This window comes from Spermophilus citellus (assembly GCF_964194105.1).
Source record: "Spermophilus citellus genome assembly, chromosome: 9".
In the NCBI taxonomy this organism is placed as follows: Eukaryota; Metazoa; Chordata; class Mammalia; order Rodentia; family Sciuridae; genus Spermophilus; species Spermophilus citellus.
The window spans coordinates 104,178,952-104,205,642 of NC_138191.1; the positions used below are offsets into that span (position 1 = coordinate 104,178,952).

Consider the following 26,691-nt stretch of genomic DNA (forward strand, 5'->3'; position numbering starts at 1 on the left):
CCTGGCACCAAGACACTCACATCTTGTAGAAGTTTCTCCAAATTCTCTTGAAGTTCATAGAAGTAATGTGATGTAATGAGGCCACTCTGAGATTTATCCAGGCAGTCTCGGGCCATCTCAATCACCTGATGATGGATAAAGCTCAGGGCTCCATCTGCCAAGGGCAACACACTGTCTGGAGTATTGGAGGAAATGAACTCTGCTAGTCGCTCTTCCATTTGTGCGGTGGCCTGGGAGTAAAAGCAAGAAAAGTGACAGTTCCCTTCTAGTCCTATCTCAGCTGGAGCTAAGCTGAAGGACTTGGTAACAGCTAAAGGACAGGCTCCCTGGGAGCCTGGTTTTCTGATGTTGCATTTGGGAAATCTAATGACTGAAGAAACAAGAAGATCACTTTCAAGTTAAGTCAGAATGCCCTAGCACTATATTCAAGGGCCTCTATTGCCTGAATTTGCCTGTCCCTGACTATTTCCTATAGGGCACGCTCTTGGTCTGGGGGCATAGAAGGTTTGCTGTTCTCCTTTACCCTGGCATTCATGCCTCTGTCTTTGTTTATTCTGTTCCCTGACTGTGGCCCTCTCGCCCTCAGGTCTGCCTCACAAGCTCCTGTTAGTCCTTTCATGTCACACAAGCATTACCTCTCCACAGGGAAGTCTTTCCCCAGCAAACAGGAGTTCCCTTTTATCAGTGCTTCGTCCATTGGCCTCAACTGGATACATGTAGTGTATGGATACTGCTGAATTCTAAGCCTTTCTCTGGACTGGGAAGTTCTTCAAATCAGAGACAATATTATCATCTCAGGATCCTTTTACTTAACCTGAGGACCTGCTTAACAGAGGTTCTGCTGGACACAGCTAAGCAGGTAGTCAGAGAATGTTTACTGAAGTTGTGAATCTGTCTGGTCTTGGATCCAAGTTGGAATAAAGGACTATGAATAGAAATATGACTCTTGCCTGGATCCCAGAAGAGCAGAATGGAGTCATACAGTTAGTAAACAGTAGGAGTGGATTTCAATTCAGGCAGTTTGCTCCTTGCTATTGCTTTATTGTCCATCAAGAAAAGCACAAGGGGTCACCATCTCCATCAGCCATCATATCTTTACAGGAGACTACACCTGAGTCTAGAGGAAGGGCCTCAAAAAGGAGCAGGACCCCCAATTGCACAACTGAGACAGAAACAAACAGACCCAGGGAGTTCTGAACAGAGGATGAAGAATGAGGTTTGGGCATCCCAGGATTCTACTGTCAGGGATTGTCAGTCTACTGCTCCCTCTCAAGACAGAGCTGGCTGCTTTCTGCAGGAAGGCCAGATCAGAATGGTGTTCAAACAGAAATGCAAATAGGAAGCAAGGTCCTAGGTTCTGCAGACAAGTGTGAATGCTATTTCTCAGCTATCTCAGGATAACAACCTATTTTCTTCCATCAACATTTTCCTTGAAAACACAAATACAAATGTTAGTAAACAACTCTATGCCCTCTGTCCCCTACTCACTGCTCCCTGTGGCCTTCCTGTAGGTACAACATTTGTCTATATACTGTCTGGGGCCTGCTTAAGAAATCTGTACCAAATGAAGGTGATTCTAGAGGGAAAATCATGTCATGGGGGGGACCATGACTCATAGATCCTAATATGCACAGTGGAAAGTCAGGCCTCCAGTTCTTTCCTTCCCCTTTAACATGTGCTGGAATACCTTTCTGACATTCCCTTCTAGTCCCTCTGGGGAATGGACAAGCAGAGGTTCTGCAAATATAGCCCATAAACTCATAGACCCTGCTGCCTCCTGCTGCTCACACAGTCTGGAAGTCTGCATGCCTATGTCTTCCTCCTCCTGTGGGAGCCTTTCCTCTTCCTGGTTACTTCTGGAGGCAGCAGTTCACCCCTCACCCCAAAGTGTTTTTACTGGACTGGCTGTAGGCAGCCATCCTTGGGGTAGTGGCTTCTTTTAAGTGAATCCTTACCTTAGGGAATCTTTCTTTGTACACATGATTCATCATTATTATTTCACTGTCAAAGGAAACTGGGGACCGTCCAGGACTGAATAAGAAAAAAAAATTATCTTATTTTAATACTATGAAACTCTCAAAGAGAAAGCTGACCATCCCTAGAACCCCTGCCCTCCCACTAATTTCAGCACCCATCCCCATCTTTTTTATTTTTGGTACTGGGCAATAACTCAGGGCACTCAATCCCTGAGCCACATCCCCACCCTTATTTTGTATTTATTCAGAGACAGGGTTTCACTGAGCTGCTTAGTGCCTCGCTTTTGCTAATGCTGGCTTTGAATTGGCGATCTTCCAGACTCAGCCTCTTGAGCTGCTGGGATTACAGGTGTGTGCCACCATGCCTGGCCCAAGCTCCCAGAGCTGGCTGGGCATGGTCATGCACACCTGTAATCCCAGCAACTTGGGAAGCTGAGGCAGGAGGATCATAAAGTTGAGGTTAGACTGAGCTACTTAGCGAGGCCCTAAGAAACCTAGTGAGAACCTGTCTCAAAAAAATCAAAAAGGCTGGGGACATGGCTCAGTGGTAAAATGCCCCTGGGTTCAATCTCCATAAAATAAGAGAGAAAGAATGTGCATGTGATGAGTTCCAGAGCCTTTCTTATTCCTAGAGCTCCCAGTGTACCTTGTAAGGTTCAAAAACAGTGCCATCTGGTGCTAGGTTATCTTCCTGCAAGAAGCATGGCTTTCGCAAAGAACTCTTGCCAGGGCCTGAAAAGGCTGAGAAAGGAGGAGCCTACTCCTGAGCCCACTGGTGGCTTTCCTAGGGATGACCTCCCCAGAACAAGACCCTGTGTCCTTGTAGCTTTGGCCAATGGGGTTTGCTATACCTTCGCACACTCTGGGAATCAAATCAAATTGATCAACCTCCAAAGCAACCAAAGGAAGACTCTACACACTTATTTCTTTTTCCAAACAAACTGTGGCCAAGAGAGCTAACTTGACCTCTGGCCTGGGAGACAGGTGAATCTAGCCTGTAGTGAGCTGTATGTCTGGGTCATCTATTAAAGAGAATAATAGTGTTTTCAGCCTTAATTTATTATCTTCCCTTGTAACCTAAATCTTCCCCACTGGCCCACATGCAGTTACATCTCCTTAAAGAATTTAAAATTCTGAGTTTTAAATTTGGGTCCTGCCTAGTTTAGTGCCCCGATAGGAGATCTCAACTGGGCTAGGTTCAGAACTGTTCTTCTTTGCCTTTTTGGGATTTCAGGCGTGAGCCTGGGAGTGAGCCTTGTTCTGTCTGCCCTCCTGATGCAAATAATCAAGTATTTAAGAATAATACAGGAGGGACTTCCCTGAGTGTCACTGTGGTCCTCTCAGTCCTAAAATATACCCTTTACTCTATGTAAGTTGCTGAGATCACAAGATTCAGGTGTTCCTCTGTGAGATAAGGATAGTCATTCGGATTTACATAACTCATTTGTATTCTTGATCCTTTGCACTTAAGTCCCAGTGATCATCTTTAATCTTTGAAGCTGAATCAATCTGGCCCAGCTCACTCCCTGTCCCAGTGCCAGCAATACCTTAGGGGATTTTTTCTGGGAGGCACTGTTTCCTTGGGACATCACCCCGTTCATGTTAGCCAATTTCTTACTTCTCAGAGATCCTAGGAAGGGTCTCATGAAGTTGAGCTCATTTTGATCTCCACCCTCTCCCTTAACTTGGAATGCTAGCACATATTTATAAGCTAATAGAGAATGGGCAGTTAGTGGCTGGGGGTGTAGTTCAACGGTGGAGTGCTAGCTTAGTATGTGCAAGGCTCTAGGTTTGAGACTCAGTACTTTCCCCAACTAACTCAGGGGAATTTAGACAAATCAGCTGTTAAGGTTTGTTTAGTTTGATGAAGGCAGGCCCAGGTGACTCAAGGAATTGAAATTGAGATGGCTTTGAAAAGGCATTTTTTATTTTGTTTAATTTTTATATCACGGGTGGTTGAACTAAGACACTTTCCCACTGAGCTACATCCTCAGCCCTTTTTATTTTCAGATACAGTCTGAAGTTGTCGAGGCTGGCCTTCAACTTGCAATCTTCCTGCCTCAGCCTACCAAGTCACTGGGATTACAGTTATATGCCACTGCATTCAGCTTCAGATGGGCAATTAATTCTGCTTTTAAATTGGGCTCCTTCCCCAAGTCAGCCACTTGTGTCTGTAGCAGCAGCTTTCCAGCTGGCCTAGCTCATACACTCTGGGCCTCATGGTTCTGCAGTCAGGTAATCATTAGAACTGATAATACTATTACTCTCTTTTACTGAATGGAGTTGGAAGGGAAAAAAAAGAAAGACCACATGACAGCATCATCACATAGCTTTTGAGTAATGGGCTGAGCTGAACCTGAATACAAAACATTTCTGAACATTAACTGGATTTGATTAACTCAAGTTGGCCAATATGCTCCACTAGGGGTTAGAAACCACAGCCAGCAGACCAAATCTGGCCCATTACCTGTGTTACTAAACAAAGCTTTTATGTTACCTGTGGCTGCTTTCACACTACAACAGCAAAGTTAAGTAGCTGTGACAGAGATTATATGGCCTGTAAAGCCTAAAATATTCATATCTTGGCCCTTTACAGGAGATGTGTGCCAATCCCTGTGGTGTGTAGCAAACCGAGGCCCCTGAGTGCTAGAACAGTAGGAGAGCATTCCTCACCTGAGGCTGCGGGAGCGGGGCCGCATGGCTGGGGACTGTCGTCCTTCCTCATCTGGCACACTTTCTGTGCTGAAATGCTTCGTCAGAAAGTGCAGCTCATCAGCTGTTGGCTGGAAAGGCAACTGATGCAGCTTTTCTTGTGAGGAACATGATGACTATGGGGGAAAACATTACAAACAGCATTAAAGATGGGAGCAAGGGCAGTCCAAGAGTGGAGAAGGACTGAAACTGCTCAGGGACTCCCTAGCCAATGTGAACACAAAGCATCTGCTCCTTTCCTGTAGCCTGGACTGGGCACAAGTCTTTTCACCATGAAACCTTCAGAGGTCTCAGTACTGATCAAGCCAAGACACTAGAGTCCTTCAGGAGTTGTGCTAGAAGCTGGGCTCAGACCTTCATGAGGTGTGAGAACTCTCCAACACCGAGGAGCCTTCTGAGGTAGTAAAAAGCAGATTCTTCTGCAAGGACCCTTGGCCTTCTATGAAGCTTTTGGCTTCTTGAGATAGTAAGCAAGTAGAGAGCACACTTCCTAGTCTCAAGAAATGTTCCAGGTAAGCTGCAAATGACATCCCCTTAAGTTTTCCCTTTTACAACCTTAAGAGTGCCATCAGGGGACAGCTCAGCCATGTTTCTTTTCAACTGTTATCTAGAGGAAAACTAGCTTTGGTGAGGCTGGAAAGCTATGTCCAGATACTAGGACAACACAAGCCGGGCAAATATACCAGAGAAGAAAATTCCTTCTAGATCTCGACCTAAAGATTAAACTTGATCTGAAAACAATCATGAAACTCTAAACATGGCTGAGTGATTGAGGATTCCTGACAAGAGTCTGCCAGTCACAACAGACCATTTGAGGAAGTGAACCAGCATCACTAAAGGAAACCCACACATATAGCTACGCTGTAGCAACCCACAGGCTCCAGAATCAGCAAGATCTAAGAGAGCAGGTAAGTCTAGCATTATTGGCCCAATTTCTACTTATCAATTAATCAAGGGTCTGGGGCTTAAAAATCTAAATCATTTAGAGTCAAAGCTGTAGCACCACGAAGAGGGAAACATAATGCTATAGGGTCAACATCAAGGGAGAAATTAGCACTTTTTGGATTAACAGTGTGTGTCTCTCTCATGGAATGTTATATAGTACAAAAAACTATAAACAATGCAATGTCTGCACCGGGCTCTATCCTAGCAACATTTTTAAAAACGAATTCATTTAGGCTGCAAAAAGAATTTTCACCCAATTAACATAAAGCTAGCAGGGCAATAAATTATGGTGAAGAAAATTGGTATTTAAAATATCCCAATAAGCTGGAGCAATGGATTGAGTATGTTAAATTTACTGAACAGAAGAAAAGAAATATATAGTATATGTGTGTATACATATACATACATAGAATATACACACACACAACTCTTACTTTGGGTTTTAAAAAAAATCACTTGTTTGAGTAAAGGATTATGGAAAAATGGGTATTTAAGCTTAGCTGCCAAAGATCAATAAGACCTTTGGATTGATTTAACAGTAATATCTAGTCACGGGAGAAAATGGTGATCCTTTGCTGTTCTTGGGATTCATGACTATAGACAAACCCATCATAGAAGAAGAACAGAAATGGGGATACACTCATCAAATATACATTCTGTAAAGCCTAAAACACTTAGTATTTAGCTTTTCACTAAGTTTTCCAACCCTGTCATCCTTTAATAAAAAGGAGGACTCATTTCAGGGTTGATTGCACATGGTAGCAATTAGCATATCAGTTGCGTTTTTGGCTAAAACCTTCTTTAAAAAAAATAAGTAAAATTTTAGAGAAAGGACTAGTTTTTCGTTAATATACATCACATTCTTTCTTGACTTTTTGGAAAGAAAAAGGTAAAAAAGGAGGCAGAAGGTCTGCCAGGGCTTTGTGACATGGGAGGGGTGATTTGCTCTTGGTTGCAGTTCTAGAAATAAGGTTGGGGGTGGGCAGGGAAACGATGCTTAGGAGTCCCCATGCTCAGCCTCACTGGCAAAGCAAAAGTGCATTCACAAGCCCTTCTCTGACTCAACCAGGAAAAACTGACTCCAGGGAGGGGAGGGAACCTTCCAAAGGCGTTTCTGGATCTGTCTATGTTTGTGAAGGGTCACTAGCCTTCTCCCCCAATCAGCACTACCCCCAAGCAATCTACATGAATTTGGCTTTAAAGGAAAAGCTAAGAACCATTTTGTAGCATTGGACAGTGCTGTATGGATCAGAATGAAGGAGGTATGGCCACAGATTTGGCTACTTACTGAGACAGTGGAGCTAGGAGTGTTGGTTCCATAGCCTGAAGAAGGCAAAGAGGCCAAAGACCAGCGCCGTCCATCAGTCCTATGTAAGAAGAAGAATATTAGGTAGTTTCTACAGGTCCCCACCCTGAGCCCAGGACCTGCCTGGCTATGTCCATCAGCCTGTTTGGGCAGTTGATTTGCTGGAGGGCTTCTTCTCATCTCCAAACAGTACTGCTCCATCTAGCATACACGCTCTCCTACAAGAGGCCTATTGATGTATGTTTTCCACTTCAGAGATGGACACTTCTGACTATGAAGGAACCCATGGCTTTGATAAGAGTATCTGTTATATAATACTGTGGTTTTGGAATAAATATTTTAATACTTTCAACTCATTCACTTTCAAAAAGAAGCAACAACAGAGTACTCTACCTGAAGGCATTATCATAAGGACACAATTGCCACTGAAATGCAGCTATTTCCTTTTTGTTGAGATGGGGTTTCGCTATATTGCTCAGGCTGGCCTCAAATTCCTGGGTTCAAGCAATATTCCTGCCTCAGCCTCCAGAATAGCTGGAATTACAGGCATGAAGCACCACACCTAGCTTTATTTTCTTTTTGAAAACTATGTGAAGGGCTCTTGTTTTCCCAGGACACTGGGTTGATAGTAAGGAAAAAGCAGACAACCATCTGGATCTGAACTGAACATCCAATAGACAGCAAATAGTTATAGGCCATCTAGGATCCATTAGGACCCATAAAATCAGTCTTTGAAAATGTTTGCCACAGAATGACAGTAACCTTACAAAAGAGGATGGAGGTGACATACCTTTGGCTTTATATGAAACTCTGGAGGTTTCCTTGCTTTCTCAAAAGTATGCCCCACAAAGCTCTTATCCCAAAGAACCACAATTACATGCTTTACTATAGCAGAGAAAGATTAAGGGGGTATTTGACTTAAAGCTTTTAAAATATAAACACATGATTGTTTGCCTGCGCTGTGGAAAGTGGCATAAAGTATTGTTTCTTGTGGAGCTTGGGGGTACACAGCCTGCTGAGGTTGAAGCCAGATGAAATATCTTCACTGCTACCAGCAGAATCTTACATCTAACAGCAATGGAAGACCGTTAGAAGTTAAGTTCTTACTACAATTTGCAGAGAAAACTCTGATGCCCAGAGATTGGAATGGTTTGTCCAAGGCTTCTCAGAGTTACAGCAGGGGATGGGGAATGGAGGAGGAAGGAAAAAAGGGAATAAATCTTGGTAGGGCTTCTCCTTTGGAAGCACTGCTCCCCACCTTTCCCAACACAGAGCAGCTAGTCTACTGTGTTCTGTAAGGGAAGAGCCCAGTGTTCCATGCCACATGCACATGACTCAAACTTCATGCCACCCAGGCAGCCAGCATGTGTAAATCAGAACTCTGCTGGAACCTTGTCTCTGAAGCAAAGAAATGTCCAGGAGGGTGATAAAATATGCTGTTCTCTCTGATTCTTTGCTGGGCCCTGGGTGCTCTACACAAGAAAGCCATTTAATTCCAGGAAAATAGAGCTCAGCAAAGATAAATGTAATTCAGTGTTATATTTCTTAAGGCCTTATTAAATACACCTTTTCACTTGTGATTTTCAATCCTTTAGATAAAAATGGAAACCAACTGCATGGCAGTCACTTCTCTGTACACTGAAGAACAGGGGCTATCAGAATGAAATGTCACCATAGGATGTCTCTAGTTCCTCTGTCTGGCCTCCTCACTGGGAGACTGAGGAAAGTTGTAAGAATGCAGGATTTGTACCTAGGTTCAGAAGTTTGGAACTATTCAGTAGTTCCTGCCTCCAAGAATATGAGCTCTGAGTCTTGGTTCCAGCAGGTAGTGGATCCTATGAGGCCTCTTTGATAGATATGAAAGGCCCAGTGTTCATACCCACAGTCAGAGAAGAATCATCACAACCAGTTCTCTCACCAAGCACAAAATCACAAGCCACATTATCTGGCCATGCATAGCAGTGGTCCAGCCCCTCTCCCCATCATACCCACTATTACCTGTCTGCTCTGTGGCCATGGCTGTAGTGAAAAGATGTACATCACAGTGAGAACCAATGGGAACCAGAGATAGCAATCTGTTTGACCCCCAGCATTTGGTTTAACTTGATGAAGGCAAATTTTCTGTTTATAAATGTGTAAAAGTTGGAAGTAAAATGACCTCAATAACTAGGAACCAACAATTTTTGGTCCCTCTTTGGCATGGCTGAGGCATTCCTCTCCACCCCATCAATAACTAGCAGTTTTGGGCTGGGGTTGTAGCTCAGCGGTAGAGTGCTCACCTAACACATGAGAGGCCCTGGGTTCGATCCTTGGCATCACATAAAAAAAGAAATATTGTATCCAACTACAACTAAAAAATAAATATTTAAAAAAAAAACTAGCAGTTTTTCCCACTATGTTCTGTAGGAGGACAGCCCGGGGGTCTATGTTCCATTCACATGACTCAAATGTCATGCCTATGAGCGTAGACTTGAGCCAGTGGTAATACCATGCCCCAAAGCCTCCCAGTTGGTCCTGCTTTTGAAGCCTAAATCAAGTAGATATAAGGGCATCAATGGAACCTGCTATTCCCTCTACCTAGGATAGTCCCCAACTCTGTGACCTCACACCTAACATGATAGCTGCTTCTTATCCTTCAGTGTGGCTTTATGTGACCACCAGTGGGGACTCACAGCCTACTCTTCTTATTCTTTCATGCAGCATCATGTTCTTTCCCCTCATGGTACTTATCAGAGCTTACAACTAAATATTTGCTTTTCATGTATTGTCAGTCTCTCTCATCACCCATTTGATCAATAAGCATTGATGCTTATTATGTACCAGGAGACACAGTTTTCAACAGATTAAAGTATTAAAGGTAACTTGATTCTGGTTGAGGTGAGAGAAAAAACATGACAAAAAGAAAATATTAAGAAATATTAGAAAGTACTAGTTTAAAAATAAAATTGGATGATTTAATTGAGACTAACAAGGAGGTCCCATTAGATTGTGTCATTAGGAAAAGTTTCTCTAAGGAAATAATATTTAAGATGAGATATGAATGACAAGAATGAATTAACTAAGTGAACATCTGAGGGGACAGCATTCCTTAGGAAGGAAACAAGTGCATAGACCCTATCTATTTTCAAGAAAGTAGGGATTATGACTATTTTAGACAAAGTTTTCTTGCAACTTACCTACGGGCAGGAACAAAGGAAAAGTGAGCAGGTGTATTTGGAGAGAAATTCCGGGGGCTGTCCAAAGGACTGTTACCTGTAGATGGAATAAGAAAAAGAAACCCTCTGAGAGGTTACCTTCTGAGGAGGGCTGACATGATCTTTAGGCAAGAAATCTTCCTTTCCCATTGGCAATTAACATATCTTGTTATTTTTTCAGGCCACCATCAGTTTACAAATTCTGTCTTTGTAAAGGTTTGGTAGCCCATAGGTTTTCTCCCTTGTTCCCGTGGTGCCTATAAGAATCCACATCTCTCAGATATCCATTCTAGATCCAGCAGCAACTTACCTATTTCTTGTCCTTCTAGGAACACTTCAGGTTCCAATCTGCCTTGTTAAGTTAACCCAATTTTCCAAAGGCTTCAAGAGCTCCTTTAGTGCAGATGGTACGGCTAAATGCTCAAACATTTATCCAAGGGCAACAGGAATGTCTTGCACATTCATCTCTGCATACTGCATCCAAGGAGCTAAACCAGAAGCCTATGTGCTTTAAGCGGAAGCAGAGTTCTCAGGTGGGGACTCAGGAGTTACCTTAAAACAGACCATACTTAAGTCCCCCAAGTCTGCAAAGCACACCCAACCTTCTGATGGTATAGGAATTACTGCCATCTCCTCAATTATGTTTCATGTGTCCCCTGTAACTTAAAACTCAGAAGTTCTGAACAAAACTGTGTGCTTACTTTTGTATTAGTCACAATAGTTCTTGAACCCATCATACTTCTCTGTTCTGTCTTCCAGCTCAGGCTAATACTTAGGAGGACCTACTTGGCAGAAATTGTCTGTATGTTTCCACCTGAAAGCTCACTTTGAAGTAAGCACCATATTTCATGATGTGCTGACACTTCATAAACCTAAATAATTAGATATATGGATGGGAAATTGTGGAAACCAGGTTTCTCACTGTTGGGAGTGGAAATTTACAGAAAAGCAAAGTGAAAAAGCAAAAATGATCCCTGTGATAATGGATTAGTTGGAGACAACAGGAAGAACTCATGTTTAATAGAAATACAGATGGTTGCATAGAAATGTTTATAGATATATGTATATACATAATTTAGTATATATACTAATATTATATTTGATCTTTCAGCTAAGGACTAAAAGAAAGGATACTACAGTAACAAAGCTTATCTAACTCCCAGATCTTGGTTTTTAATATTATTTCCAATAAAAAATCCAGGGTTCCTTGGAGAAATGACTGTTCTAGAACTGGGACCAGAAAAAAAATATATATATATGTAAGAATTTTAAGCCCAATGCCTAGAGTATTTAATAGTATCAGAAGGTAAGGAAGTGATAAACTACCATGTTGATGGGTGTTATGTCAAAGAGGAGCAGAAGCCAACTGAAAGAACATCCAATGGTCAAAGAGAAAGAATTTGAGCAACTAAAAAGATCCAAACTAGAAAATAAATATCTACAGGTCCATACTGATTAAATAAATTGAGAAGTGGGAAAGAAGATCAGTAAACATTGAACACTTGAACACTACCAACTACCCTGACCTCATAATACTTATAGAACACTGCATCAAATAATAGACAGGATATACATTCTTTTCAGGGTCATACAATAAGATTCAATAAATTTAAAAGAGTTTAAGCCATACCAAATCTGTTTTCTGACCACAATTATATTGAATAGGAAATCAATTAACAGAAAGACCTCTGGAAAATCCCCAAATATTTGGAAACTAAACAGTATATTTCTAAATAAATTGTGGATCAAAGAAGAATCAAAAGGGAAATTATAAAAGTGTTCTGAACTATTAAAAATGAACATGTAGCCAGGCAGTGGTATACATCTGTAATCCAGAAACTAGGAGGCTGAGGCAAGAGGATCATAAGTTCAAAGCTAGCCTCAGCAGTTTAGTGAGGCCTAAGCAACTTAGTGAGACCCTATTTCAAAATAAAAAATAAACAGGAGGGGCTGGAGATGTGATTCAAGTGTTAGCGTGCTAGCCTGGCATGCGCAGGGCATTGGGTTTGATCCTCAGCACCACATAAAAATAAAATAAAGATATTGTGTCCACCTAAAACTAAAAAAATAAATATTAAAAAATAAAAATAAAAAGGACTGGAGATATGGCTCAGTGATTAAGCACCCCTGGGTTCCATTCCTGGTAGCAAACAAAAAAGAAAAGAAAAAGAAAAAACAAATAAAATAAAAATCAACATATATCAGAAACCACTAAAGCAGATCTTGGAGAGAAAATTCATGCCTACATGAGAAAAGAAGGACTCAGTTCAATGAGTCCTCAGCTTTTATCTTATGCAATTAGAAAAAGAAAAGCAAATGAAACCCAGGAGAAAGGAAATCATAAAGTTCACAGCAGAAATCAATTGATTAAAAACCAATAAAAACAAAAGCACACATAGGTTTTCTTAGATTGACCAGGAAAAAAAATGACACAATTTTCAACATCAGGAATGAGAAAGGTGGCAGACCTATGGAGTCTACTGATATCAGAAAAATAAGGCAATATTATGAACAACTTTATATTAATTAATTTGACAGTATAAATGAGACGAAAAATTCCTTGAAGGATACAAACTATAAAGGTTCATGCAGAAAAAAAAATTCTGAATAGCCTTATATCTATTAAACAAATTTCAACTTATTTAAAATCACCACACAAAGAAAACTTCAGGTTTAAAGCTTTATGGAGAATTCTGCCTTTAAAAAAAAAAATATATATATATATATACTTTTTAATTGTAGATGAACACAATACCTTAATTTTATTTATTTATGTTTATGTTGTGCTGAGTATCGAACCCGGTGCCTTGTACATGTTAGGCAAGTGCTCTACCACTCAGCCACAACATCAGCCCTGTGCCAAACATTTAAGGAAGAAATAATAACAATTTTACATAAATTCTTCCATAAAACCAAAGAGGAGGAATTATTTTGCAACTCATTCCATGAGGTCAGCATTACCTAGATATCCAAACCAGACATTACAAGAAAACTACAGACTTATAACCTTTATGAATATAGATGCATATATTTAAAAAATTTCAGTAAATAAAATACAGTGATATATTAAAAAGCTACTATGTAATAACCAAGTAATATTTATCACAGAAACACAAATTGGTTTAAAATTTAAAAATTCAGCTGTCACCAGACACAGAAACGAGCATTCAACAAAAATCCAACAACCATTTGAAAAAAAAAAAAAAAAAAAGTCTGGCAAATTATGAAAAGAAAGACAAATTTTGGGTTTGGGGCTGGGACTATAGCCTACCACATATGAGGCACTGGGTTCAATCCTCAGCACCACATAAAAATAAGTAAATAAATGAAGGTATTGTGTCCATCTACAACTAAAAATATTTTTTTAAAAAAAGAAAAGAAGGACACATTCTTAAGTTGATAAAGGGTGTCTATGACAAACCTTCAGTTAATATCATGGTTAAAAGTAAAGAGAAAAATGCTCTAAGCCAGGAACAAAACAAGGATATCTTCTATTCAAGACTGTACTGGAGATTTAGCCAATGGAATAAGGTATGTTGTCTTTATTCATAGACAACGTGGATGTCTATGTAAATAATCTGACAGAATCTATAATGAAGCTACTAGATATGTGAATCAGCAAGGCTTCAGGATTCAAGATCAATATACAAAAGTAAATTATATTTTTATATACTAGGAATAATCAGAAATTGAAAATAAAATTACCATTTATAAGTGCCTAAAACTATGACACACTTAGGGATAAATCTGACAAAAGACATACAAAACTAAACAAAACATTGTTGAGAAAAATTAAAGATGATCTAAATAAATGGAAAAAAACATATTCAAGGGTCAAAAGATCTGATATTGTTAATAAGTCAGCTCTCTGAGCTACAAATTACTCACAATCCCAATCAAAAGTACCTTTTTGATGATCTGATTTTAAAATTCATATAGAAATGCAAAGGACAAGATGTTAGAGAAAAACTGTATAATTCCATTTAGGTAATATTCTACAAAATTCAAACTAGTCTATAAGTGACAGAAGGCAGATGGGTAGTTGCCTGGAGTTGGGAGGAGTCACAAAAGGTTCAGTGGAAACTTTTGGGAAATGACAAATACATTTCCTACTTTGTGGTGATGGCTTCATGAATATATAGCTACATATGTCAAGTTATCAAAGTGTATACTTTGATTATTGTATAATATGTCCCAGTGAAATCTGTTTAAAATAAATTAGTAAAACAAATATTTAAAAATATTTTATCCATAGTACAAAATTCCTTTTTCTTCTTTTGAGAGTGAAATGTGATTAAGTTGGCTCATATTTTTAGAAATCTTAGGGTATGTGTGTGGTGCTGGGGATCAAAACCAGGGCCTTGCAACATGCTAGGCAAGTTTTCTACCATTAAGCTGCCCCCAATCCTGTGGTTTGGTTTTTGAATTTAGATTTTGTGACTTAGTTTTATTATACATACAAAATACACCTTGCAAAGACATGTAGCTTCCTCAGAAGTGCATTGTTCAATCTGTTTCTTAGATCATGATACTACTTGTTTTTCAATTCCATTCAAAGAATGATATTTTTTTATGATGTCCAGTAATTCTTGTAAACAGAAATATTATAGTTTTACATTTTTAGCAAAAATTGAACCTTAAATTTGGAAGGTTAGAAATAGTCTATTTCCAATGTTTTTAAGTAGTGGTTTCATCGGTTTTTATGGGTACCATATTTTTTGGTCAACAAAAATCACATATACATAGGAGTATTTCAAAAATGCTTTCTCTATGGCATAGTTTTCTTTTTAAATGTAGCCACTTCTACACACAATGTTAAAATGTCACATTCTCTCTAAAAAGACAAAGAATATTTTCTCTAACCTTTCCCAATTGTCTTTTAAATAGCATACTATTAAAAATCACTAGCTAGTATAGAAAAAGTGTGAAAATTTGGATATTTTATTTTAAAAACTGCATTACATCATTTAGTTTGGCCATTATTTTAATTTGCTACAAGAGAACTAGTTTATTTCCTTCTTGTACCACATTTTCAAAGGCCCCTCTATAGCTATTACAAAATATTGTAAAAATGCAATACTGCAATGTTATTATATGCTGAAGGGAGGAATGACTGAGGGTATGTCATGGAACTCCACTTTTTGCTCATGATATATCATATACAACTTATGACATAGTCTGACAGATGGAGCGAATAGGAGTAACTAGTATCAATCCATACTTTAAATATTTGTAAACCCAAATGCAATTCTTATATTTTATGATACAAATGTTTTAATATTTTCTCCTAAATTTAATTAATTTCCATATGGGAATATTTTCTCCTAAATTTTATTTTATTAAAACTTCTTTTATCTGGGAAAATGTTGTTACTGACAAATTCTTAGTAGAATGACAAGCATAAAGTGATACATCAGAAAAAGTGTCCCCCTCCAAAAGTTCAACAATCCACATGAAATGTGATTAGGGACTACATAAGGTCAAAATCCGATTGTGTTTATCTAGAATTAGTTTACAAATACCTCTATATCAAAGGCTTATTTTGAATCTTAAGTTGAATCCTTGATCACATCTACAGAATTAAAGGCACCACACATTATATCTTTATTACAATGTCAATGAGTATTTATTAACATCATTTTTTAGCGTTCTTAAATTTACTCAGAATTTTAAAGAGCTGATTCACAATTCAACATTTTATATGGCCAATGTCAAAGAAAGAAAATAGTTTCCAAGTTATGGAGTTGTTGTCAAGACATAGGCAAAAACAGGCCATTAAGTCTGTGACTGAAATCTTTGTCAAAAAGTCTCTGTAGTGCAAAGGGAAATCATGGTGGATTCCTACCACCTGGTAACCCAGCAGATGACCAATGAGCATTCCTTCCTCCAGGACAGAATCCCAGTAGACTTTTTAAAATATTTTTTTTAGTTGTAGATGGACACAATATCTATCTATCTTTTCCTCCCTCCCTCCCTCCCTCCCTTCCTTCTTTCCTTCCTTCCTTCTTTTTATGTGGTGCTGAGGATCAGACCCAGTGCCTCCTCACCTGTGTGAGGCAAGCACTATTCCATTGAGCCATAGCCATAGCCACAGCCCGGCTCCCAACAGACTTTAAGACCTATTCTAATAAAAACTCCACCTACCCAGTTCAACTATGACACCAAGTGTACAGCCTTAGGGCAGACCCCATAGGTTAAGAGCAAAGTCCTCAACAAGACTACCTTACTAAACCTAAGTCTTGTGGGGACTGAGTTACTGAGACACAGGTATACTGCTGACTGGTCATAAAATTGAGAATTTCATAGTCTCCTGAGGTTCAATAGTTCACTAGATCAACTCACAGAACTCAAGAAAGTACTATGCTTATTATTACAATTTCACTCAGGGAGAATGAGGTCTGGGAGGAAATGCAGAACTCCTATGTTCTTGGAATCAGACTGCCACCCTCTCACTCATTAATGTGTTCACCAACCAGGAAGCTTTACTGAGTTTTGGTGCCCGGAGTTGTTATTTTTAATTAATTAATTTTATAGTTGTTGTCCAGAGTTTTTATTGGGATTTCATTACATAGTTCAACTCAATCTTACACCCCTATGCCTTTCCGCAGGGAAGGCTGGCCCAAAGTTACATGTTCTAAACATATGGCTAGTCTTTCTGGTGACCAGCACTCAGGATGAAACTATCTAGGGACCATGAGTCACCTCATTAGCAAAGCAACACTCCTAAGTCTCGGAAAATTCAAAAGCATTTAGAAGTGTGCAAGAACTTAGGACAAAGACTACAAAAATTCTTTATTATACCACAGATGCTGAGCCCTAAAAATACCTGTGTTACCTTTATTGTGTTTCTTCTATTTCTCTTAATATTTACTTTGCCTTAAAAAAAACTAAAGTTGCTACTCCTTATGGCAGAATAAAAATCATTTGATTTGGTCTTATCATGGGGAAGGTTGTAAGATGTCAGAATATTAACATTTAAAAAAATTCTAAACCAATTCTTAATGTCTTACCATTTTCAGTTCTAGCCCCAGAAAACACATCAGTGAGAAGAACTGTTTCTTTAAGATAGCCAGAAGTGGCTCAATAGTACAAAAAATGTGATAGAAAACCCAGCATCCCAGGATGTAGGCTTTTTCAACTTTATCAAGCATTTTAAAGGTTGGAGGAGGCAGTTCAAAGGCAAGACATCATGCACCCCAGAGAAATAAGTTATAATGAAACAACAAACACACAGAACTGGGAGGGTTGACCTTGAAGCAGCTGTTTCCCCACATAGTTTAGTTATAAATGAATACAATTATATAGCAAACACCTGTGTAAACAGCACCCAGAGTAACAATGCTACCTTCCAAAGCCTACATATAATCTTCTCAGTCAAAACCCCAACACTTCTCCACTTATAGTCAACATTATCTTGATTTTTATAACAGATATTTCCTCACAATTTTACCAACTAAGAACGCATCTCTAACTGCTTGAATTTCTCTCAATTTAAAAAAGTGTGATATAATTTACATATAAAATTCACCCCTTTAGAAGTGTGAATCAGGTGGTATAGCGATACCAGATTTCAAACTATATTACAGAGCAATAGTAATAAAAACAGCATGGTACTGGTACCAGAACAGGCGGGTGGACCAATGGTACAGAATAGAGGACACAGAGACTAATCCACAAAGATACAACTATCTTATATTTGATAAAAGAGCTAAAAACATGCAATGGAGAAAGGATAGCATCTTCAACAAATGGTGTTGGGAAAACTGGAAATCCATATGCAACAAAATGAAGCTGAATCCCCTCCTCTCGCCATGCACAAAAGTCAACTCAAAGTGGATCAAGGAGCTAGATATCAAATCAGAGACTCTGCGTCTGATAGAAGAAAAAGTTGGCACCGATCTACATATTGTGGGGTCGGGCTCCAAATTCCTTAATAGGACTGAGGCTGGCTTTGAACTCGTGATCCTCCTGCCTCAGCCTCCCAAGTCACTGGTATTACAGGTGTGTGCCATCGCGCCTGGCACAAGGGCTCAGATCTTGTACCTTTAGTCTTTTCTGTTTATGCTCATTCCTTTGTGATCTCATTCAGACCACAGCTTCAAAATCTTTTTTTTTTTTAAATATATATTTTTAGTTGTATACGGGCACAATACCTTTATTTTGTTTATTTATATGTGGTGATGGGATTGAACCCAGTGCCTCACGCATACTTGGCAAGCGCTCTACTGCTGAGCCACAACCCTGGCCCCAAATCCTTTTATACACTGAAAAGTCCAATGTTTTTATCTCCTGTCCTTAACTTCTTCCACGAAATCAAGACAAACGTGAATTACTCACAGAGATGTACAGATGATATGGGCTAGAAAGATTTGAGGTGGTGCCTAGAGAACAGGAAGGAAACTGAAATCATAAAGACAAGACCTAATGAATACGTCCAGGGTAAAATGTTTGAGGAAGCATAAGGGAGTTCACTGGAAGATAGGAATTCAAAGAACTTGAGAGGCTGGAAGATCATGAAGAATAATACAGGAATAGAACTGCAGAGAGTAATATGAGACAAGAGCTAAAATTTCTACAAAGGCAATATGTGGAGACTTTTATAGCAGCAATGATGGGTACTAAGTGATATAACTTAATGGTATAAGATTAGAACCTTGGGGGATTAAGAAGAAAGGACAGAGAGTAATGAAAAGATGAAAGAGGATACCTACTTTTACTCCTCAACTCAATGGTATGAAGTGTGGGAGAGAACAGAGCTTACTAATACTTGAGCTGGCTGCTGGACAAGCAGTGTTCTCCCTCTCCTTTCCTTCTATGATTCCATTAGAAGAGAATGTTCAGAGAACAGATTAAAAATACAAAAGATAATTGGAAGGATTTCTAGAGTCAGAGAGGCATGAGATTAAGGGAAAAAAGAAGAGGGAATGTTCATAGGTTTACATTAACTAAGTACAGAAGATGTGAGGTGGGGTGTGGTAACCTGGGGTTATGAGGGTGGACACAAACAGGATTAAGAGATAATGAAATTAGCCCAATTGGATTCAGGAAGATAGAGGTGAAGTAACTGCAAGTGTTAAGGAGTAGAGAGGGGTGGATTACTAGGTGTTGAGGAAGCAACCATCACGCCACCTGTCACCCCTTTAGGGATTGCTCAATCAGTGCCCTGGGCCTGGAGCATTACCTTATATGGGAGCTGGGTGCTGAGCTATTGTTTGGAGCCAGATTCTTCTTCTTGTTAAGGGAAATTTTTCTCCTATACTGGCTAGGCAGTAACTTCTTTGTATTGCTAAGTGTGTGTTCATATGACACCTCCAGTATATCTGAAAGAAATGGGATTGCCTGCAACAGAAGAGTATTGTGTGTGGTCCAGTTCCCTGCACAGGTTATTGGAGAGACCCAACAGCCATGGGAGACTGATGCACAATATAGACACTGATCTTTCTGTGTCTCTTCTCCTGTGAAGAAAATGTTTCAACCAGTGACTTAAATGTTGACTCCTTCTTGGTAACTTAGAACCAACAGAAGCTGCAGCAGCCTGAGGTCTGTCGATTCACTCTGATGGTTGGCACTGATATGGTCTTGCTGCCCGCCCTTCACATAATGGAAGTCCTTAACATGCTTTGGCAGATGGATCTTATTCCTTGATAATGGAGGGGTGCTTCATCTCGAATGATAGGGGCTAAAGGCTTAAGGAAAGCACACCTGTAATCCCAGCATATTAGTTTAAAATCAGTTAGGGGATACATACAACATAATTAAAATATGTATTCCCTCTGACCTATTGATGTTATTCTTAAAAATTTGTACGGTATATTCTTTCTTTTTTTTTTTTGACCTTTTCAATGTTTTATTCACTTACATCATTCAATACACTTTCACTCTATAGGTTCTTTTTTTTTCTTTTTGCCACACGATTTATTTTTATTTTTTTAAGTCATACCTGACAGCAGAATGTATTTTGACATATAATACATACATGGTGTACGGTATATTCTAAAACTTGGAAATTCCATACTTAAATCCTAAAAAAAAATATTTGTATGTATATACAAAAATACATGAGGAAGGATATCTGCTGAAGCATTGACTTTAACAGTGAAAAACTAAAAACAATCTGGGCTGGGTTTGTGGCTCAGTGGTAGAGCACTTGCCTAGTGTGTGGGAGGCCCTGGGTTCGATCCTTAGCACCACATAAAAATAAATAAATAAAGGTATTGTGTCCAACTACAACTAAAAAAAAAATATAAAAAAAAACAACTAGGGCTGGGGTTGTGGCTCAGCGGTAGGACGCTCACCTAGCACATGCGGGCCCCTGGGTTCGATCCTCAGCACCACATAAAAATAAATAAACAAAAGGCATTGACTGGGTACAACTAAAAAAATAAAATAAATATTTTTAAAAAAACAATCTGAATGTCAATGTCTGAGCTAATTATCAATTTAATGTAGCTCAGTTCCAAATTCATCCTTCAATATCTGCTCTATAAAAAAAGAGATAATTCTTTTAAGCATTTACCTGTTATAGTGAAAAAATGTCAACCTTCTCAGTAGAGAGTACTACAGGGGCACTGCAGAAAGAAGAGGTTCCAGGTACTAATTCTACAACCACACTATTGTCAGCATCAGGAGTGAGGACATGTGGTAGCACTTTGTCCTGATCACATGCTGACAAACTTGCAGCCCTGGACCAACCTGATGATCCCCTTTCCACAACCCTACCTACAAGGATACCGTGTGCTGTAGTCCCACATTAGTTCCCCAACTCCCTTTGATTGTCTGCTGTATCTCCTGTCCCCCAGGGTTTGTCTTCCATGGACTTCCTTCAGGTACACTGTGCTTCAGGCTTCTGGCTTACAGCAGCCACTTCCCCTCTCTGGAGGCCTGACCATTGGCTTTGACTTGTCTATGCTCCAGAGGGCTGCATCCTGATTGCCAAGTGATTGTGGACCAGCTCTGGCCCTGGAAAACCAGAAAAGATCCTTGCCACTCAGTGAGGAGCAATTACATACTCTCCTCTATATCCTGCATAGAAGAGGCTAAATCCATCCTAGAGAGACCTCCTTCCAAGTCTGTTCTTCCTTGGGTACTCTCGTTCAGCTTTAAAGTTTCACCTGTTCAAATTACCGTCTTTTTTTTTTGCCTCCTAATTAGACCCAGATGGACATTAAGGAGAAAATGAATACCTAAGTTGTGGTTCAGTTATACAATGGAATAGTTCCGGGTAATAAAAATAGACTGATTCCAATTTCTGGTCTGGAATGTAAAGAGGTTAGGAATTGCTACTCTGTCCTAACAAGTAAAAATATGAACAAACTGAAAAAAACAATTCTTCTTAAATCTGTCAGCAAAATGAGGTCACAGGGCAAATCATCGCTCACCAAACTAGAAAGACAGAGGCAGAAACAGAATCAGAATTCACTAGATCAGAAACTCACAAGCAAAAACTTTCATGGAAACAAGTGCCAAAGCAGGAAAACCTCAACTGTAATTGATAAACTGTTGAAGGTTCAATGTGGATTATGCTGAGGGTTAAAAACTCCAGAGGGACCCAGTCATAGCCAGTCTCCCACATGTTCATAAGTTGGTTTTGTGTTTTGTTTTGTATTAATGTTCATAAATTTTATCCACAAGAAATTCACCAGGACTTCACAGTGAATAATGAAGAAAACCCAGGGGAGAGAAAAAGGCACTACTCTGTTTTTAACAAGGCCTGTCCTCAGAAGAGGCTATTTTATTGGTGTTAAACTGAAAGAGAAGTCCTCAGCACCTGCCTCCCACAGCCCTCCTACCACATAAAGTGAGGGACTAAGTCTGATAGGACTAGTTCATATTTGATGGAAGAAAAAAAAAAGTATCCCGCTCCTTGGGTTTAGAGTGTGAGGACATGACAAAAAGACAAAGACTTAATCATAGGACTATAGAATACTTCCTCTCTCCCCACACCTCACAAATAGTAAGTAAATTACTATTTATTCTAGTTATTTTATTCTAGTCATGTCCATCTGTTAACAAAAGAAATCACAAAGCATACTAAAAGGCAACCAATAGTTTAAGGAGACAGAACAAGCATCAGAACCTTAATAAAATATGACAGGAATGTTGAAATTATCAGATTAGGAAACAGTTTTTATTGTTTGTTTCTGAGGTCTTACTAAGTTTCCCAGACTAGCCTCAAACTCATAAACCTCCCACCTTCCACGGAGCCCAGCTAAGAATTTTAAAGATTATATTAATATGCTAATGGCTTGCATGGAAGAGTAAACAGCATGCATGAACAGACGGATAATAAATGTAAACAGGAGGACATTCTAAGCATCAAAAGGAACTGCTAAAAGAAAAAAAACTTCACTATAACAGAATTAAAGAATGCTTTTAGGGGCTGGGGTTGTGGCTCAGTGGTAGCGCATTCACCTAGCATGTGCGAGTCCCTGGGTTCGATCCTCAGCACCACATAAAAATAAATAAATAAATAAAGGTATTGTGTCCAACTACAACTGAAAAATATATATTTTTTTAAAAAAGAATGCTTTTGATTGGTTTGTTAGCTGATTGAGCATATCTGAGGGAAGACTCTCTGAGCTCAGGATATGACAATAGAAACTTTCAAAACTTAAAAGCAAAGGGAAAAAAAAATGGGTAAGGGCAAAATACCCAAGAATTGTGGACTAAAAAAGGCATAAATACATGTGATGAGACTATAAGAAGAAAGAGAATCAGGAACAGAATAATATTTGAAGGACGAATGACTGAAAATTTCCCAAAATTAATGTTAGACAAGAAGCCACAAATCTAGGAAACTCAGGAAACATCAAGCAGAATAAATTTTGAAAACATGATATGAAGGCAAATGATATTCAAATTAGAGAAAATCAAAGATAAAAATTCTTCAAAGAAGTTGAAGAAAAAAAATACTATTTATAGAGGAGCACAGACAAGAATGATATTCATCTTGCCCTTGGAAACTGTGTAAGCAAGAAGATAGTGGAGAGAAATATTTAAAGTGTTGAAAGAGAAAAGAAAGAATGCACCCACTATTATAGCTAGACAAGGTTTTAGGAAAGGAAAAAGATTAGAAAAACAAGAACAAGGTATAGCAGCACCAATACAAATAGATCAAGGAACAGACAGACATGGGTTGGATTTTCAGAAAGGGCCACTGAGACAATAAAAATTACTTGGAAATAAGAAAGACCAGTATGGGTTCCTCAATGGCCCATGACTAAAGAAAAGATACAAGCAGCCCATGACCTGGTCAAACAACAATTAGCAGAAGGACATATACAACCTTCTGTATCTCCCCATAATACTCCCATTTTTGTCATCAAAAAGAAATCTGGTAAATGGAGATTACTGCAAGATTTAAGAGCCATTAATAATGAAATGGTTATTATGGGACCTGCTCAATCGGGGATTCCTCAATTGTCTGCTTTGCCAAAAACCTGGTATGTTTTAGTTATAGATATTAAAGATTATTTTTTTTCAATTCCAATTTATCCTGAGGATAGTCCACGTTTTGCATTTACTATCCCTGCATTAAATCATGAAGGTCCTGATCAGAGATATGAATGGAAAGTACTCCCTCAAGGGATGGCTAATAGTCCAACTATGTGTCAAATCTATGATAACAAAGCAATCCAGCCACTTAGAAATCAAAATCCTGAACTACAAATATTTCACTATATGGATGATGTATTACTAGCACACAAAGATAAAAACACATTGCTAGAATGTTATGCCACACTTACAAACTTATTACAAATTATAATCTAGAGATAGCAATAGATAAAGTACAATTAAATTTTCCAATTAATTATTTAGGAGTTCTATTATCCTCAACCATGGTCCGTCCACCAAAAATTCAAATACGAGTAGATCAACTCAAATCACTTAATGACTTTCAAAAGTTATTAGGAGACATAAATTGGATAAGGCCTTATCTAGGTATACCAACAGGAGAGTTGGGACCTTTATTTGATATCCCAAAAGGTCCATCAGATCCAAATTCACCCCGCATGTTAACTCCTAAAGCAAGAAAGGCATTAAAAATTATTGAAACATATATGGAAAATATGCATTTGGATAGAATTGATATAAGTTTGCCTTTATTATTTATTGTACTACCAACAAAAAATATTCCTACAGGAGTATTTTGGCAAGAAGGTCCATTATTATGGATACATTTATCTTATTCTCCTAACACTATTCTTACTAGGTATCCTGAGGCTGTAGGACAATTAATACTCAAAGGAATAAAAGCAGCAAAGGGAGTGTTTGGAATTTCTCCCAATAAAATTATTACTCCATATACTATGAATCAAATTGATGAGTTAGCTAATGAATTAAATACTTGGGCAATAATCATGTGCAAATCTAATGTTTCATTTGATAACCACTTACCATCTAATCCTTTATTGTCTTTTTGGTCATTGCATCCTGTAATTTTTCCAAAAATGACAAGAAAAACACCTCTCATGAATGCTCCAAATATATTCACTGATGGGTCAAATAATGGTACAGCAGCAATAGTTACACCTGATCAAACTTTTACATTTTTAGTACCCAAACAATCAGCTCAAAAGGTAGAGCTTAATGCAGTTTTACAAGCTTTTGTGGTGTTTAAAGATTCTGTATTTAACTTATTTTCCGATAGTCAGTATATAGTTAATGCTATAGTATCCCTTGAAGATGCTGGTACGATTTCCCCTTCCTCTACTGTTTTCTCTTTGCTTTCCACTATACAAAGTCTAATCTGGGACAGAAAAGATCCATTCTTTATAGGACATATCAGGGCACATACAGGATTGCCTGGAGCCCTTAGTTTGGGCAATGATTTAGCAGATAAAACTACACATGACATACATATTTTCTCTACACTAGAAGAAGCTATAAATTTTCATAAAAGGTTCCATGTCAATGCTAATACTTTACAAAAGCATTTTAAAATAACTAAGGAACAAGCTAGACAAATAATAAAACAATGTCAAAATTGTGTGACCTTTTTACCACAAATTAATCTTGGAGTCAATCCTAGAGGATTGATACCTAACCATATTTGGCAGATGGACGTCACACACTTGCCAGAATTTGGAAAATTAAAATATTTGCATGTTACAGTTGATACTACTTCTGGATTTTTGATGGGCTCCCTTCATGCCGGAGAAAAATCTAAAGATGTTATAGCTCATTGCTTACAAAATTTTGCCACTGTGGGCATTCCAAAACAGTTAAAAACAGATAATGCCCCTGGTTATACTTCTACCTCTTTTAAACAATTTTGCTCAACATTTGGCATTACTCATATAACAGGAATGCCATACAATCCACAGGGACAAGGCATAGTTGAAAGAGCTCATCAAACTATTAAAATGTACTTATTAAAGCAAAAGGAAGGAATTGGGAAGGGGTATATATTCCCCAAAGATAAACTTAAAATAACCCTTTTTACTCTAAACTTTTAAAATTTGGATTCATCAGGGCTTAGTGCTGCAGAAAGGCATATGTGTCCAAAAAATGTACATAAGCCCAAGGTACTTTGGAAGGATATTCTAACAGGACAATGGAAAGGTCCAGACCTAGTAATTGTCTGGAGTCGGGGGTCTGTTTGTGTGTTTCCACAGGGAGAACAGCAGCCAATTTGGATTCCAGAGAGATTAACTAAGGTCCTGACCCAGTGATTGTCTGGAGTCGGGGGTCTGTTTATGTGTTTCCACAGGGAGAACAGCAGCCGATTTGGATTCCAGAAAGAGTAACTAAAGCGATTTCTACAGACCAAAAAGAAGATGATTTGGCTCAAATCCATAACAACTGATATCCAAAACTCCAGTTTGGCTATCCTTACATCTGGCTGAACCAGGATGCTTTTTTTTTTTTTTAATTTTTTTTTTTTAAAGAGAGAGTGAGAGAGGAGAGAGAGAATTTTTTTTAATATTTATTTTTTAGTTCTTGGCGGACACAACATCTTTGTTGGTATGTGGTGCTGAGGATTGAACCCGGACCGCACGCATGCCAGGCCAGCGCGCTACCGCTTGAGCCACATCCCCAGCCCCGCTTTTTTCAATATCTATTTTATTATTGCCTAGACCTAGGTTAATGTTTTGCTGATCAGTTCTATTTTTTTGACTATAGAGTTTTTAAACATTGCAATGGAGATTTCACCTGTAAAAAGTTATAAGGCCTTTACTACTATGTTATGTGTTGTATGTATTATATTATGTGTTCACACTTGTGTTTTCTGTTATATGTTTGAATGTATGTATGTCCATATATCATATGATGAGCGCTCATGAAAAAATGGATCCAAATATTTTTTTTCACGTAATTTAAATGGTTTAATTTAAATTGGGTAAACAGCTGTTGAGGATTGTTTTAATATATGAACAAAAAAGGAGGTTAACAGATCTGTTTGTTTACTTTCACCTTTCCTTTTCATTATATTTAATAATTCTCTTCAAGACAATGTAAATTGTTAAGAAAATTGTTTTCTTTTAGTGCCTTCTGGAATGTTACATAATTTTTTCTTTAGCCATTATTGCCAGAATTCCTATCTTCATCCCAGTGC

General features: G+C 38.5%; 1 protein-coding gene across 12 annotated transcripts in view; it reads right to left on the bottom strand.

The window, feature by feature from the left end:
• The window catches only part of MAST2 (microtubule associated serine/threonine kinase 2), a 181,433-nt gene that overhangs the window by 18,539 nt on the left and 136,203 nt on the right, over positions 1–26,691 (bottom strand). For 8 of the 12 annotated variants that reach the window (XM_081307163.1, XM_081307166.1, XM_081307164.1 and 5 more), the window contains 6 exons: positions 10,116–10,191; positions 8,938–8,958; positions 6,922–7,000; positions 4,650–4,804; positions 1,956–2,031; positions 21–230 (listed from right to left, as the gene is read on the bottom strand). In XM_081307163.1, the coding sequence (XP_081163289.1) occupies positions 21–230; positions 1,956–2,031; positions 4,650–4,804; positions 6,922–7,000; positions 8,938–8,958; positions 10,116–10,191 (617 nt within the window). The remainder of the gene's footprint in view (positions 1–20; positions 231–1,955; positions 2,032–4,649; positions 4,805–6,921; positions 7,001–8,937; positions 8,959–10,115; positions 10,192–26,691) is intronic. The other 4 variants (XM_081307162.1, XM_081307168.1, XM_081307169.1 and 1 more) reach the window with 1 other exon arrangement.